The sequence below is a fragment of the Amia ocellicauda genome, chromosome 9 (assembly GCF_036373705.1).
Source record: "Amia ocellicauda isolate fAmiCal2 chromosome 9, fAmiCal2.hap1, whole genome shotgun sequence".
Classification (NCBI taxonomy): Eukaryota; Metazoa; Chordata; class Actinopteri; order Amiiformes; family Amiidae; genus Amia; species Amia ocellicauda.
In genome coordinates this window covers 27,046,039-27,061,204 of record NC_089858.1, presented here as the reverse complement: position 1 = coordinate 27,061,204, position 15,166 = coordinate 27,046,039, and the positions used below count along the sequence as shown (strand labels likewise).

The window sequence follows — 15,166 nt, the reverse complement described above, 5'->3', positions numbered from 1 at the left end:
TATTGAGTTGATGGCTTTTCATCCTCCTCCCTTTGCTTCAGAGCAAGAGAGTCGGCTTCACCTGCTCTGCCCTGTGTGAGCCCTCAGGTGCTATTTGGAATGCACTAAGGACATTGGGCACTCAAGACCGACTGTTTGTGTCTTATGGAGCGTGGACACAGGGCCAGGCGCTTTCAAAGCAGCACCTCTCGCATTGGATTGGATTGGATTGAATTGTGGACACTATTACAATTGCCTACAAGTCCACTGGGACCCCGGTGCCTGAACACCTGGCGGCCCACTCAACTCGAGGCATTGCCACATCATGGGCCCTTTTTCAAGGAGCCCCCCTGACAGACATTTGTGCGGCTGCAGCTTGGGCCTCACCACTAACATTTGCCTGGTTCTACAGGTTGGATGTGATGGGACTGGTCCCTTCCATTGGGAACTCCATTGGCTGCAGTTGAGCCCCAGTAGCCTATGGGCTCTGGCACCTGCCTTTTCTCTCCCAGTCTGCCCCTGTTAATTGCATCCTGAGGGAGCTAGTGAACCGTGTCTTCCTTTCCACCGGACTATGCCTTCCAGTCGAGTTGCTCCTGGACTTGCTGACAGCCTGTCGATGTGCTCCCAGGGTCTGTCATGCGGCCTACAGGCACGTTGCCTTACGAGGCCGTCCTTTATATAGTTCGTTCATTATGAATTGTGTTGCGGTGGCGCATGCGTCTGGCCTGTACCCTGCTCTGTATATATATAATATGTGCTGCTGCTGTCCTCAGTGGTAAGCACTTGATAGCGCTTTTCCACTGACAAGGAGCCAGTGCTAGTTCAGAGCTGGTGCCTAATTTGGAACCATTTTTTGCTTTTCCACTGCAAAAGAATTTTTTTTCTGGCACCAAAAACTTGCTGGTCTGGAATCTAAGAACCAGTGACGTCAGGGGCTGGGGGCGGGGTAAAGACGTCTCCAGCAAAAGTTATTTGCTGGAGTTCTGCCGCCATGTTTAAACTGCCAGCAGAGACGCAAGCAGTGAGGAGAGTTTTGATTAAAAATGAGGGAAATCAGTCACTACAGTAACAATATGGTGTCACCAGGTCAATAACTAGTTAGGAGTTGGCAAATGGCAGCAAAGAAAGACGACTGAGCTCAGCTTCCGTGACAGGAAAGACATGTTACAGCGATATTATGATGATATTACGATGATATAGATTGCTGCGTGTCTGGCAACAGGGCCAATGCAACAATGATTTGGGATCATCACCTGAGATCGTCTGACAGTTTATTGATCTGCCCACGACTGCGCCGCAAATACCCCAAAACAACCGCATTCATAATCAATAGGCTAGCCTATAGTGATTGTTTTTTTAATCAAGAATAAAATTAAAAATACGCCACAAAATGAATGAAAATGTGAACTTTGTGCGCGGTGACGAATGCATGTTAATTCTAACTTGTAACTCTAACTTTTTTTAATACAGTAAAAGTGTCTGAAATAGCGAATCGGTGTAAATCCCTTAATGCATCAATAAAAATAAATAAAAATAAAAGGCTGAGTTATCTTATCATATTCGTATAGTTGTATTTTCGTTTCTGCTACATGTGTGATTTCGCGTTTTTTTGTTTTGTATTTTACAGTGTATCTGTGCTGTGTGTAGATGCTGAATGAGTTTAATGTTGATGGTTAAATAGGGTTTAAAGACACAGTCGCCTCGGTGCTGATTTTTATTTTCGTGTGTTTCTCACTTCTACTTCACGCTTGGGAACGCCCACATCCAGTGACGTCAGCGTTCGGTTCCAAAACTGGTGGAAAAGCGGGCCGGTTCACAAAAAGATCAGCTGCTTCCCAGGCCGAGCACCAGCTCCAGCTCTAGCACCGGCTCCTTGTTGGTGGAAAAGCGCTATCAGTGGGCTCTCGTGTTCTGCTTTGTACATAGTTAATTTGTCAGCACAGTAGAGCTAATGTTGCCCTGCATTAGCCAGTCTAACCAGCAGGTGTCAACTGCTCCTGTGTGCCACGGGTGGCGCATGAGTTCGTTCCTGCACCCCGTGGTGTATATAGTTCATTTGTATGAAATCTAAGTTATCAGCACAGTGGAGCTCTTCCACTCTGTATTGTTTAGTTGAGTTGGATGCTCTTGTGCTGCACAGAGCCAGCATGAAGGTCTTGCTGTCACACGATATGTATATACTGTATATTGCTGTTCAGCTTGGCTACTCTGTTGACTAGCCAGCTATGTATTATGTTTTTTCAGTGGATCTGTGGCCCCACTGCTATGGGATCAGGGGTCACTGCCATGATATGCGCGGAAGCCGGACAAGTTGCTTGTTTGCCCACGCCAAATATTGTGCAAGTAGATTTGGCCTCGCTCCTAGCTGCACTAGTAGAGCAGCCGGCCTTGCTATTGTAAGCGGAGGGCGTAAGAGTTAACCTCTGTAGCCTCGTTACGTATATGCTGATTGTAGACAGTTCACAGTAGACCGTGACTGCGGTCCTCGCTCCTGGGTGGCTCAGGTGCGGCCCTAAGGGGCCCCTGAGGTTACTGTCTGGAGTTGTGTTGTGGAGGCCCCTAGTGGTACTCCTCGGGGTAGGCTCCCTTATCAGCCTGCTGCCTCCTCCCTTGCGACGGTTTGGTTCTACAGTAACCGCTTCCCCTTGGGCAGTGTATCAGATAATGATGACGATAGGTTGGGAATACAACCCCGGTTATCTGAAAAAGAAAGCACTTCCCAATAGTTGCAAGGTGGCGCAGGATTCCTGCTCCCGGCAAAAGAGGACGAACCTGTGCTGACGTCACGTTTTATAGAAGAGGAAGTGGGAAGGGACCTGTTCTGAGTGATGAGCGCAGTGAGGTTTTCGATCGGGTTCATACGGAAGTGCGCAGAAACCCCTCCCCCTTTAATAGGCAACCTATCGTTCTCACCTTGCACTTCCACATTTCAGCACTACAGGTCATCCTCGCCCATGTTCTAGTCCTGTCTCTGTCACTACATTCCTGAGCCCCATGTGCAATTAGTTTAATTCACCCTCTTCCTCCCATCGGTTCAACTCCTCTGCTGTCTTCTTCCTCAGCCCTGTGTAATGATGATAAAAAGTTACATAACCAAATACATCAAGGCTTGAGAAATCTGCTCAGTTTATTCACTGAACCCATACAACATTTCACTCAGTTTCAGAATTGGGAGTCATGCTGAACAGCAAGTTTCTTCAAGTCCATATCTTGGTATAACAAAAACAATGCATATTTTTGTTATATTTACAAAAGTAAAAAGTAAAAGTAAAAATGTATTAATGTAAGCTTTGATATATTATTGACACAGCAAACTGTTCTGAAGGCCCACCTGTGCTCATTTAATGTTATGACTCAATTGACCATAAAAGCATGGCTAATTAGAAAAATACCCAGCCTTTCCCTTCATTTGAATGGCTCTGTCATGACAACTGACCTTCCAAAGGAAAACATCCAATTTAACATTAAAGGCTCTCTGTGGCACTTTATTATTTTATTCTAGTATCTGAGTTTTAATATCTATAACAAGAACAGAACAAAGTCTAACAACACTGCATTAGGTTGACATAATTCAGGAGCCTGCAGCATTTATACCGATGTTTACTCAAATAATGTATTGTAGTGCTTATCCTCTTTTTCTGTTTGGTAGTATAGTATCCAAACGGCTGTTTCTTCTGCGCATCCATTTTTTAAAGTTTTTTTGTGAATTAATACACCTATTTCTTCAACAAGTTGTCCTGATTTCTAATACTTTGATTTATTGACAGTCCAAATTCTTCCTTATCGTTTTAGTTGCATTGTCACAATTACGCTTGTGCAAGCACTGCCATGGTAAGAGCTACTTTGTATGCCAAGGCGGGTCAATAGCCTGCTGCAGCGAACTCTGTACACAGTGAGCTGAACTTGTTTTCCCTCCCCTTTTCTTTTTCACCTCCCCTTTGTTTAAGTTATAAGTGCAGGTGTCTTCTTTCAGAAGGCATATACGGGGAAGTTTAGATCTCAGGTGTGGGATCCACTTGTTGAGCCAATAGGCTAGTGATCGGAGACTGGAAACTTGGCTCACACGGTGCATTTGAAACTATGAAGAGCAGAATGTTCCCTGTTTGTTTGGCTTTGGTTGTTTTGTGGATATCTTCAATTGTGTCTGCAGGTAAGAAGTAATTATGCATTGGTTTGCTTGTTTCTTGTTATTGGTTTTACATACCTATCAATATTTGAATGAGCAGTTGAGTAGAGTGCGTACATTTTGTAGAGGAATATGTATGGATGGGTTTCATTGGCCATGGAAAAGCTATGTGCATGGGGGAGTAAAACTGTAACTTACTCTTCTTTTTAGGTCCACTCGCTTCCATCAAAAATGGGACTTTGGAGGGGAGGTATGGCACGGTGAAGGGCACAGAGAAAATCGTGTATGAATACCTTGCAGTGCCTTTCGCAAAGCCACCTGTCGGCCCCCTGAGGTTCGCCTCCCCAGAGCCGCCGCAGCCCTGGGAGGGCACGAAAGATGCGTCCAAACAGCCACCTCAGTAAGATACATTTATCATATTGTCATATTATTCTGAAATCTGTAGTATTATGAGAACGGAAATATCCATCTGTGTTGAGGAAAATAACAGATCACTCCCATGGTTCGGTTGCAATAAGGTAAATGGTGAGATGTCAGTAAAAATTAAAAGTGCTCTACAACTAGCCTGACCTGATATTGGCATGACCTCACCCCCATTGTAAAAGCTCATATCTTGAAAGGTGATTTAATGTCAAAACTGTATGTTCTGTTTTGTTTGCATTTGCATGAAACTAAATTTTGCCAATAATCTTTACTAATTGCCTGATTTGTATGATTATAGGTGTATTCAGGACCTGACCTTTGTGGAAACATTAAAAGATGAGGTCTCATTACATTACACAATCCAACCAGTTTCAGAGGACTGTCTATATTTAAATATATACACACCTGTGAAACCCTCAACTGAAAAAAAAATACCTGTAAGCGTTTTGATATGTTTCAAAAGTGTATACATGTGTATGGGTGTGTACTGTTTAAACACATCATCTTTTTCATTCAAATACAACAATAAGTTAAAAGTAACAAAGATGGTGTGTTGTCCTACATTAATTTGTTATCAGTGATTTACAGCATGTTATTTGGGGTCCCGCAAAGGGAGGTTTGTGAAATGACATCTGATCTTCATGCTGCTGTTGTGGGGTCTCTTCTAGGTCATGGTTTGGATTCATGGAGGGGGCTTTCAAATAGGAGCCGCCTCCTGGTATGATGGCTCAGCCCTGGCTGCTTATGAAGATGTGGTCGTGGTTATCATTCAGTATCGCCTTGGTGTGCTGGGCTTTTTAAGGTAAGTTGATTTTTATACTCAAGATAGGCTTCATCGCCACTCCTCAAGTGTCAGGCAAAGTTCATCTAGCAGTATAAGCACTTGCATATAGAGTGCCCACTGTCAGATATGACTTTATTGCAATGTTACAGAAAAATGTGAGACTTTAGTTTAGTTTTAAATGGCATTACTGATATTACTGGTATGCACATGTTATATGAATGTTATCTGTTTTGGAAATGCACCTCTAATCATTATTTTCAAAAGTCCATTCTGTTTTTCACTTTATTTAGTTGTGTTGTAGAATTACATTATTCCAACATCATTTCACAGCTTTTTCAGAACTTTATAATTACCTCAACCTGTGGTTGCCAAAATGTTGTGGTTATGTGGCAACAACTTGGATTTTTGTTCTTACATTACTGAACTCAATATTACACTGACCTCTCTGGGAGATCTAGATACAACGTTAACCTATCTGTGTGGCTATTTAGCCCTTGTGTATAGGTTAACAATGCAAAAACCTTTTCAAGAGAGGCTTTATCTTTCAAGGCATGCAAATAAAAGCGCAGTGCTGATGACAGTACAAAGTACAAACTGACACAAAATAAATGTAAACACCACTCCAGTATTTGAAAAGGTACTTTCCCCACCTTGGCTACTTTAGCTCCTTGTCCTATTTAATCAATTTCTGTGAAATCAAATAACTACTTCCCAATCTATTTTTCTGACTCTCCTGCTTGAGAAATAATTTCTAAAATAATCTGAGGTAGTTTTGTTTTTGAATGTCTGAAGAGATTGTATGGCAAAATGAGAGGGAACAGTGTGAGACTAACACAATAAAATATGAAACAAGACAGTGAAATGTGTACTGGGTGCAGTGTGAGGTGAACTAACCCCTTAAGTACAGACACTGGAGACTCCAGTTCATAGTTAATAGCTGTGAAAATCACCCCATGAAGTGTGTATTGGTATTTCCATAAATCAACCTCTGTTTATTATTTTCAGCACAGGTGATGAACATGCAAGAGGGAACTTTGGGTTCCTGGACCAAATAGCTGCCCTTCAGTGGGTTAAGGAGAACATAAAAAGCTTTGGAGGGGATCCAGAGTCTGTTACTATTTTTGGAGAATCGGCTGGAGGGATAAGTGTATCTGCCCTTGTATGTATCCAATTAGCAGCCTTTTCCTGACAACAGTGGCAATAAAAGAATATATACAAACTATAAATGATGAAGCTGAAGGTAGAAGAGGGTGTATTAATTAACAGGCTATCTTAGTCAATTTGTGCAGCTTCAATATATTTTACGCTCTGCATCTTTCACTATATTACGAATAAAATGTTTTAATGGAACTCACACACACAGCAGCAAACCTAATCTGTTGATATTTTGCTATTTAAAATAACTGGATCAGTGCCTTCTGTGAACAATATTCTTGCACCATCCTAAACAGAGTGCAGCAGTGATCTCTCATCAGTCAGCCCTAAATCTGGCCCATTGTGTTTAGCTGGAAATTATGCAGGCACAGCACTGGACAACTGCAAACAGATGCACACCATGTGATTTTTCTATCTTCTCATAGTACTGTGAAGTATTTTGTTTGTATGCTTCTTTTTTTTTCCGTGAGTGATGTCTACAGCTCTGGAAAAAATTAAGTTCAGAGTTCAGAAATCAATGTTAAGTGGTCTCTTAATTTTCTCCAGAGCTGTATATCTAAAAGCCAACATTTACATTTATGAATTTGAGAAATTTGCCACGAAAGTCTGTTCATGAAATGCTTGTGAAAAGAATGAGCTGCCCCTTCTATTGCCCAAGTGCCCATTACAGGAGCATTTCACCACCAAAAGTGGGAAAAACGATTTCAGTTCTCTCTCTGCACAGGTTGTATCTCCCTTGGCATCTGGATTGTTTCACAAGGCGATTTCCCAAAGTGGAGTTGCAACACTGATGTTTCCGCAGGACCCCATGACTGTCGCCAGGGTAACAGATATTTAATTCTGGCTTCTCTTGTAAAGTTTCATATTTAATCAGTTAGCTTCATATGCACATAGAACAACATTTCTATTATTATGGTTATGTATCTATTTGAAGGTATCCTTGTATAAGGATACAATTTGCATACTGCTATTAGATATATAATGTCCAATCATCACATGTCGGAGATTCCTAGCAGTATGAGCACTTGCATATAGAGTGTCCACTGTCAGAAATAACCTTATTGCAATGTAACAGAAAAATAGGAGTCTCTCTCTGGTTGTCTACAAATGTGCCTTGTCCAAACATGTCTTAATTAGACAAAATGTCCCTGTGTTCAAGTTATCCAATGATTGGTGATTTTGAGAGACTTCGAAAAACTGTTCTATATGTTGGCCACCCCTGGTCTACACATAGGCTTTTGTTCAGTCAGTGAAATACTTTTCAATATCACCATGCATGCTAAAATTGCATAATAATGGCTTTACACTGCAGTCATGTGACCTGGTTCCACTGTTCATTGTCTCTAGAAAGTTGCTAATATATCAGAATGTGATGACAGCAGCTCGGAGCAAATTGTCAAGTGTTTGATGCAGAAGACTGAAAGGGATATTCTTGACATTGCTAATAAGGTAAGAGGCTAAGAGCTCATTACCATTCCTCTGAGACATGGGATGTAGGTATTCTTTAGACAACCCTTTGATAACATGCAGTGAAAACAACCTGCTCTCTCAGCCCTCTATGTGTGAACCCCCTGTTCCACTGATTTCTTCCACCATGCCTGCATTAGCATTGGGGGAGGGACCTTCAATACATTATGGTGATATGAGAGAGCACACACACACACACACTGCATACATTTCCTCATGGACTGTTACTTGCTATGACTGCGATGACCTTGGAGGGATGATACAGTGTATTTGATCATTGTTATCCTGTGTAAGTCACCTTGGAGGAAGGTATCACCCATATAAACTAAAACCAAAAATATAAAAGATCACCAGACATTTTGAGCGGTCCATCCCTTTTATCAATGAACACAGGATAAACAAACAACAACACAGGACTGATTGATAATACTTCACCCTTTCTAAGTGATGCTGCTTTCCATATTATCTCTGAGGACAGAATTAACAATTTCCCTTTTTGCGCTTTCCTTCTTTGTGGACTGCTCTTTCACCTCCAATGTGTTTTTTGTTTCTTTAGATGAAAATGTCTGTGTTTCTAATGGGGGTACAAGATGGAAAATTTCTACCACAGCCCATCAGGCAGATGTTTCAAGACAAGGAATTCAACAAGGTCCCAGTCCTGTTAGGAGTAACTAACCATGAGTGTGGCTGGCTGTTGGCAAAGGTTGGTATGTAGCTGTTAGTGGAATCATGTACATTTGTATCTTTGCTCTTATTGTTTTGCTGATGCAAAGCTTTGACCAGCTTCAGTTTGAGGTACCTGAGAAATGGTTAGGATGGATGAGCTAAATATACACTGAGACATATTGTAAAGGAAGTAAAACAAATACTTTATTATTATAATTATACAGAAGATGTTGACTTTTAAGTAAGTAAAGGGGGTGGCGCAGTGGATAGCTCTGCTGCCTCAAGGCTCCAGGGTCTGGGGTTTGAATTGCGGCTTGGGGTGCCTGTCTGTGTGGAGTTTGCATGTTATCCCTGTGTCCATGTGGGTTTTCTCTGGGCACTCCAGTTTCCTCCCACTGTCCAAAGACATGCAGGTTAGGTTAATTGGCCTATCTAAATATTACTGTGTGTGTCTATTGCCCAGTGATGGACTGGTGTCCCATCCTGGGTGTGTTCCTATTATTGTGATCCTGCCGGCATCGGCTCTGGCTTCCCTGCGACCCTCACCAAGATAAGCAGTTTTTAAAATGGGTGGATGGATGGATTAAGTAAAGGAATAGTTAAATTGACAATTCAGTGTTCTTTTGTAGTAATTCTTTTGGAATGACATCTTGATGAGAGAGACCCACAGAAAGCTGCACTTCAAAAGACTTAGTATCTATTTTAAATATAAACCCACTGTTCAGCCAGCATCAGTACCTGATATTTCAGCTAAAAAGAATCTGTGACATTTTGAAGAATACAAATTCCTAATCCTACTAATTCTGTAATGCATTTTTACACGTTCCTTTAACTGGTTTTCTGAGGTCTTAGTGTATGCTTGAATGAGGTATGTTTGCCTAGTCTGAATGACATGTAACACTTTAGACTACATAACCTATTGCATGTGTTTCTCTAACCTTGTTGATGTAGTTAACCAAACTTGGAACTGTTCTTATTTCATTGCTTAAACCCTAAAAATGCACATAGTATTATTTCTATGCTTCGTGCTTGATTAAGTAATGAAATTTGTTTAATTGGAAATGTACACCATGTGATTATAATATATATCCACATCCACATTACAGACATTTGCGCCCCCTGGCTGGGACAAGGGCATGGAGAAAGAGCAAGTATTGACAGTCCTGAATATCGTATTCCCACCAGAGGTGAGCAGAACATCTCTTGCGTTTTACTTGAATTGTACTCAAATGTATCCTCCCCTAAAGTAATAGATTTGGCTGATGACAATATGTTCCTGTGCACACAACCATATTCAATTTCATTTTATCATATTCCAGAGTATGGTAATTCCATGTTTGATTTAGTTTTTAGGTGAAGGGGCCAAAGATCTCATTGTGAAGGAATACCTAGGACAGACCGAAGACCCTGAGGATATCAGAGACCTGTTCACTGAAATGCTTGGAGATCTGTTCATGGCTATTCCAACTGTCCAGGTTGCAAACTATCACAAAGGTGAGTCTGGAGAAGGTCTCTCTTAAGGAACTGACAGCTCTTTAAAGGCCTAGATCAGAGGTCTTCATATTGTGGCCCTTAGATCCCATTGGCCACCCAGAATGTGTAACTTCTGTTTGTACCTGCAGTTAACACTTTGAGTTTAGAAAATATGTGCACAGTTCAGTAACGCAATTTGCATTTTATTTGACTTCAAAGAGCATAAACAGTAACTATCAAACTGATCTGCATTTTATTTTATTATTTTTACATAAACATATTTAATAGACATATTTAATGCCACCTTTTGGGATTGTACTGAGGTCTCTAGGAATTAATCAATTCAATCTGACATTAATTGCTGACATAAACCTAACCTAATTATTATTATTATTATTATTATTATTATTATTATTATTATTATTATTATTATTATTATTATTATTATTATCTCTTGGCAGACGCCATTACCCAGGGCAACTTACAACATAAGTGCAATACAAAGTAATTAAACTGAGCAGAGGCTGCAAGGGCAGTGCTGAATATGATCAACAATGTTTCTTTGCTATTAAACAAATAATTTACTTTGCTTTGTTATTTTGATTTGCATGAACATGTTCAAAGGAAAGATGAATAATTGTAAATTGTATTTTGAAATCTGATTTCTTTCATGGTTGCAAAAGGCCAGATTTGAAAACCTCTCTTCCCACACCCCCAGTTAGTTTCCCTCTATCCATTTAGTCTGACTTTAATGTTCTACCCTCTTCTTATAGATGCTGGAGTCCCTGTGTACCTGTATGAGTTCCAGCACCGCCTCAGTTTGCATGGAGAGAAAAGGCCGAACTTTGTGAAAGCCGACCATGGCGATGATATTCCCTTTGTCTTTGGAAGCTGTTTCTGGAATGGGGATATTAAGTTTGAAGGTATAACTTCTCTGTGTTTCTTTTTGTTCTTGGTCAGTTCTAGTCTATCATTCTCCTTTGTAAGCCGGCTGGTGTGTATATTAGCTTGGCCATTAACTAATGTGTTGAGTGCAAAAAGTATGTGTGATCATGTGTGGGTGTCAAAGAACACACATGTGTTGTGGTTATCAAAAGTGGAGTGTGAAGGTTTCACATTGTATACACAGCAGACATCTTGTTGTATATCTTTTGCTATGTATGTGACCTTCTTAAGTGTAGCGTTAAGCTAATTATTAATGTCATCTGTCGCTCGGCTCACAGGAGTGTTTACAGAGGAAGAAATCAAGCTGTGCAGGACAGTGATGGGGTACTGGGCCAACTTTGCTCGTAACGGGTAAGTGTCTGGATTTCCAACCACTGATATACCGTTTGTCCTTTTGCCAAGATTCTGTTTTCTTATGTGAAGTGTCGCAATGCTCATTAAAATGTTCAATCTTTAGGACACCCAATGGGAGAGATCTGGTGCACTGGCCACTGTACAACCAGAATGAAGACTATCTGGGAATTGACGTGCAGCAGAAGAGTGCTAAGGGGCTGAAGGCAAACAGAGTCAATTTCATAAGTGAGACTCTGCCTGAAAAGCTGAAGACCCTGAAGGAGGATGATGTGAAACACAGTGACCTGTAAACCTGTTGTATTTTCATGATCAGGATGTGAACTAGATGTTTACTAACCGATACCTTCAAAGAGTATATACATGATCAATCAGAAAATATGTAAATTACCTAAAGGTTGCAATTAATTTGAGTTATATATAAAATAAATAATGTGTGTCAACTAGACAGAACTGCAATATGTTAATGATGAGTGTAATTCTAAATTGGATTGACTACCTGAAGTCTGGAACCCATAGACATCACCAGATGCTGGGTTTCTTCCCTGGTGATGCTCTGTTGGCCCCTTAGTGGTCTCTTTACAGTGCCCCCATTCACAGGGCACGAGGGCTCACTGAATGGTTCGATGATTAATAAAATGATGTGAATCATATGCCATGGCCTTCGCAGTCACAAGATCTCAAACCAATTGTACACCTATGGGAGATTTTGGACCGACGTGTTAAACAGCGCTCTCCACCACCATCATCAAAACACCAAATGAGGGAATAGACTGGATAGGATCCTTGGATCACTTAGTTATTAATGGACACCAAACGAGCGCGATGGGTCAAATGGCCTCCTCTCGATTGTAAACTTTCTTATGTTCTATGTATGTATGAATATCTTTTGGAAGAATGGTGTTCCATCCTTCCAGTTGTCACAATCCGAGTCTAAATGCACCTCCACATATACTCACTAGATGTTGCCATCACCCCTCATTACCAGTCGCTTCTCCCACCTCCTTTTATTCAATGAATTAATCAAGATTCCTGAACACCATGTGCACTTGTTCAATCACCCTCTGCTCTCATTTGCCCTGCACCTCCCAACTTCGTTCCTTGCTACCCTCTGTTTTGTCAGCGACATCTCTGAGCAGTCTCACCCTGCCTTGTTATAGCCTTTAATCCTTGACATTCTGCTTTACCTCCAAACTATGACTTTGGACTTTCCTTGATTCCCTGTTTGCCTGATCGCCCGACCCTTGCCTGTGACCAAGACCACGTCTTTGCTTTGCCTTGAATTACTTGTTCTGCAGATATCCAACCCACACCTGTCTGACAACCTCTACCATACACCACAACTGGGTCCCCTGTTCCCGTGTCCTGCAGACCATGACACCAGTAGAGTTCCAGAGACTCATAGAATCTATGCCAAGGCACATTGAAGCTGATCTGGTGGCTCGTGGTGGCCCAACACCTTACTGAGACACTTTGTTGGTTTTTCCTTTGATTTGTCACCTCTCTGTACCTAAATGGCACTAATGTTTAGAGTTCATTCTTTTGCCCTTCTAATACATTCCAGTGCCATTTTATAAGAAATTAACAAAACTGAACATAAAATATCACATACATACATTGTCAGTGTGCAATCATGTGACGCAGTTCACATAAACTAAGCATATCAATGATTGTAAAATCTGACCAACTCATTCATTTAACACAAAAAGCTTTTCACCAAGTTACAGGTGCAGACAACTTGCAAATCCATTGATTATAGTAATAGGATGTCCATGTCATCCTAAAATCCACTGGACACTTTGAAGAAAACACATTCATACTGTAAAAAATGCAATGGAGTGAATTTGGAAGAAATGGCATTGAAAGATAATCTACACATTTGCCTGAAGAGAAAAGTATTTGAGCAATGCAGACTGCTGTTGCTCACCTATGGCTCTGAAACCTGGTCACTAAACAAAAAATATACAGAAACTGGAAAAAAAAACAGCAAAGCATGGAAAGATGTATACTTGGAATAACACCAAGAATTGAAAAACAAATAAATGGATCAGAGAACAAGTATGTGATATAATTTGAAACATTGAAGATGTTAAAATGTCAATGGGCTGGACACCTTTCCAGAAGAACAGATCAAAGATGGACACAATTAGCACAGCACTTGTAATATTAGTCCTCTATCCCTGCTAGATAGCACTTCAGCTTATTATGCTCCTCGCGTTCTTGATTGTTTTCCTCCTTGCTCCCTTTCCCGTAGCCCTCGTCTGTAACCCTACATCTTGACAGCACTTAGCTTTCACCGTCCAGGATGTAGGAAGTCTCTTACTGTACTTGTGTAAATTGGAATTGGAATTTGTAAAATATATTCTTTTGAATTGCTATGTTTTAGCTAAGTTGAATTTGTAATGATTGATGCCTTGTACTTCTCTGTATTTTTGCACTTTGTTTGCACTTATGTTGTAAGTCGCCCTGGATAAGGGCGTCTGCCAAGAAATACAAATAATAATAATAATAATAATAATAATAATAATAATAATAATAATAATAATAATAATAATAATAAATTGCATGGCAAGAGATGAAAAAATTAAGAAAAAGACCATATAATAGATGAGATGATGAAATATTTTCTGGTGTGAATTGGATAAGAGGAAATATCTTGGAGAGGCCTTCAAACAGCAGTAGATGACAGAGGCTCTTGCTGCTATATATAATTACAGTTCATTCTTTTGCCTTTTTAAAAAATATCCCATTAACATTATCTAAGAAGTTAACAAAAAAATATCACATTGTCAGTGTGTGTAATCATGTTACAGCTACATTACTGATGTTCTCACCATGAACGTCCACAATTCAACACTAGAGGTCATCCTCACCCAAGTTCTAGTCCTGTCTCTGTCACTACATACCTGAGCCCCATGTGCAAATAGTTTAATTCACCCCCTTCCTCCCATCGGCCCAGCACTCAACTCCTCTGCTGTCTTCTCCCTCAGCCCTGTGTATATATAAGTGATGGGGGAAACAAAGCTTTTGGAAGAATTTAACCATTTAAATCTAGTGTACTGAGAGGAAGAGAGGAAAAAACAAGGGGGGTGTTTCACTGCTCTCCCTAGTGACATTTGCTGGTATTGTGATTTGAAAAGCAGCAGTCTTCGAGACATCAGTGAGGTCAATATGCAAATTATCCCATTGGCATCTTTGATCTGTGGTTCAATAAAGGTAATGTGAAAATGTGTTGACGCGTATATGTCCACAAATATACTGTCATAAATCTTGTTTGTCACCAGGGTATAAGTAACATTTTGTAATAGTTTAGACTCAAGAATGAATGTTGAATTTACAGTAAGCAGTCATTGATGAATGTAACTATAGGTGTAGTCTACATTTCATATAGCCTAGATATAGTCGTGTGTGTGTGTGTGTGTGTGTGTGTGTGTATTGATCCAAGTGATGCTGATAGAGTATAGCCCACATTTTGTTTATCAGACAGATACTTGTCCAACTAGGAAAGTGATTGGGAAATCAAGATGTACACCGATCACAGATAACAGCTAACATTTACAGCAGTGGATGAATTTGAGAAATTTGCCATTAGCCATGAGTGAGAAACATAATCCAGTATGAGAGAAAATGTGCCAATAGCATGCAGAACTAGTACTGCAGCTAGTGCTGACTTAAATCTGGGTATACTGTAGAGAAGAACCACTTTCTATCAGGGTTTTTTCTCTCCATTAAGCTAAGCCAAGAATGTCTGTTTATGAAATGCTTGTGAAAAGAATGACCTGCCCCTCTGATTG

General features: G+C 40.5%; 1 protein-coding gene across 1 annotated transcript; it reads left to right on the top strand.

Annotated features, from left to right (window-relative positions):
* Positions 1-3,943: 3,943 nt before the first annotated feature.
* Positions 3,944-12,025, top strand: ces3 (carboxylesterase 3). The gene is made up of 13 exons (XM_066713966.1): positions 3,944-4,132; positions 4,319-4,508; positions 4,830-4,968; positions 5,200-5,333; positions 6,321-6,474; positions 7,195-7,293; positions 7,818-7,919; positions 8,494-8,640; positions 9,710-9,790; positions 9,950-10,097; positions 10,850-10,999; positions 11,300-11,372; positions 11,479-12,025. The coding sequence occupies exons 1-13, from the start codon at positions 4,063-4,065 to the stop codon at positions 11,663-11,665; spliced, it is 1,674 nt and encodes a 557-aa protein (XP_066570063.1). The 5' UTR covers positions 3,944-4,062; the 3' UTR covers positions 11,666-12,025.
* Positions 12,026-15,166: the final 3,141 nt, after the last annotated feature.

Coding starts and splice junctions, on each gene's coding strand:
- ces3 (XM_066713966.1), top strand. CDS start 4,063: ATGAAGAGCAGAATGTTCCCTGTTTGTTTGGCTTTGGTTGTTTTGTGG. Junction 4,509..4,829: donor GCGTCCAAACAGCCACCTCA/GTAAGATACATT, acceptor GTATGATTATAG/GTGTATTCAGGACCTGACCT. Junction 5,334..6,320: donor GGTGTGCTGGGCTTTTTAAG/GTAAGTTGATTT, acceptor TATTATTTTCAG/CACAGGTGATGAACATGCAA.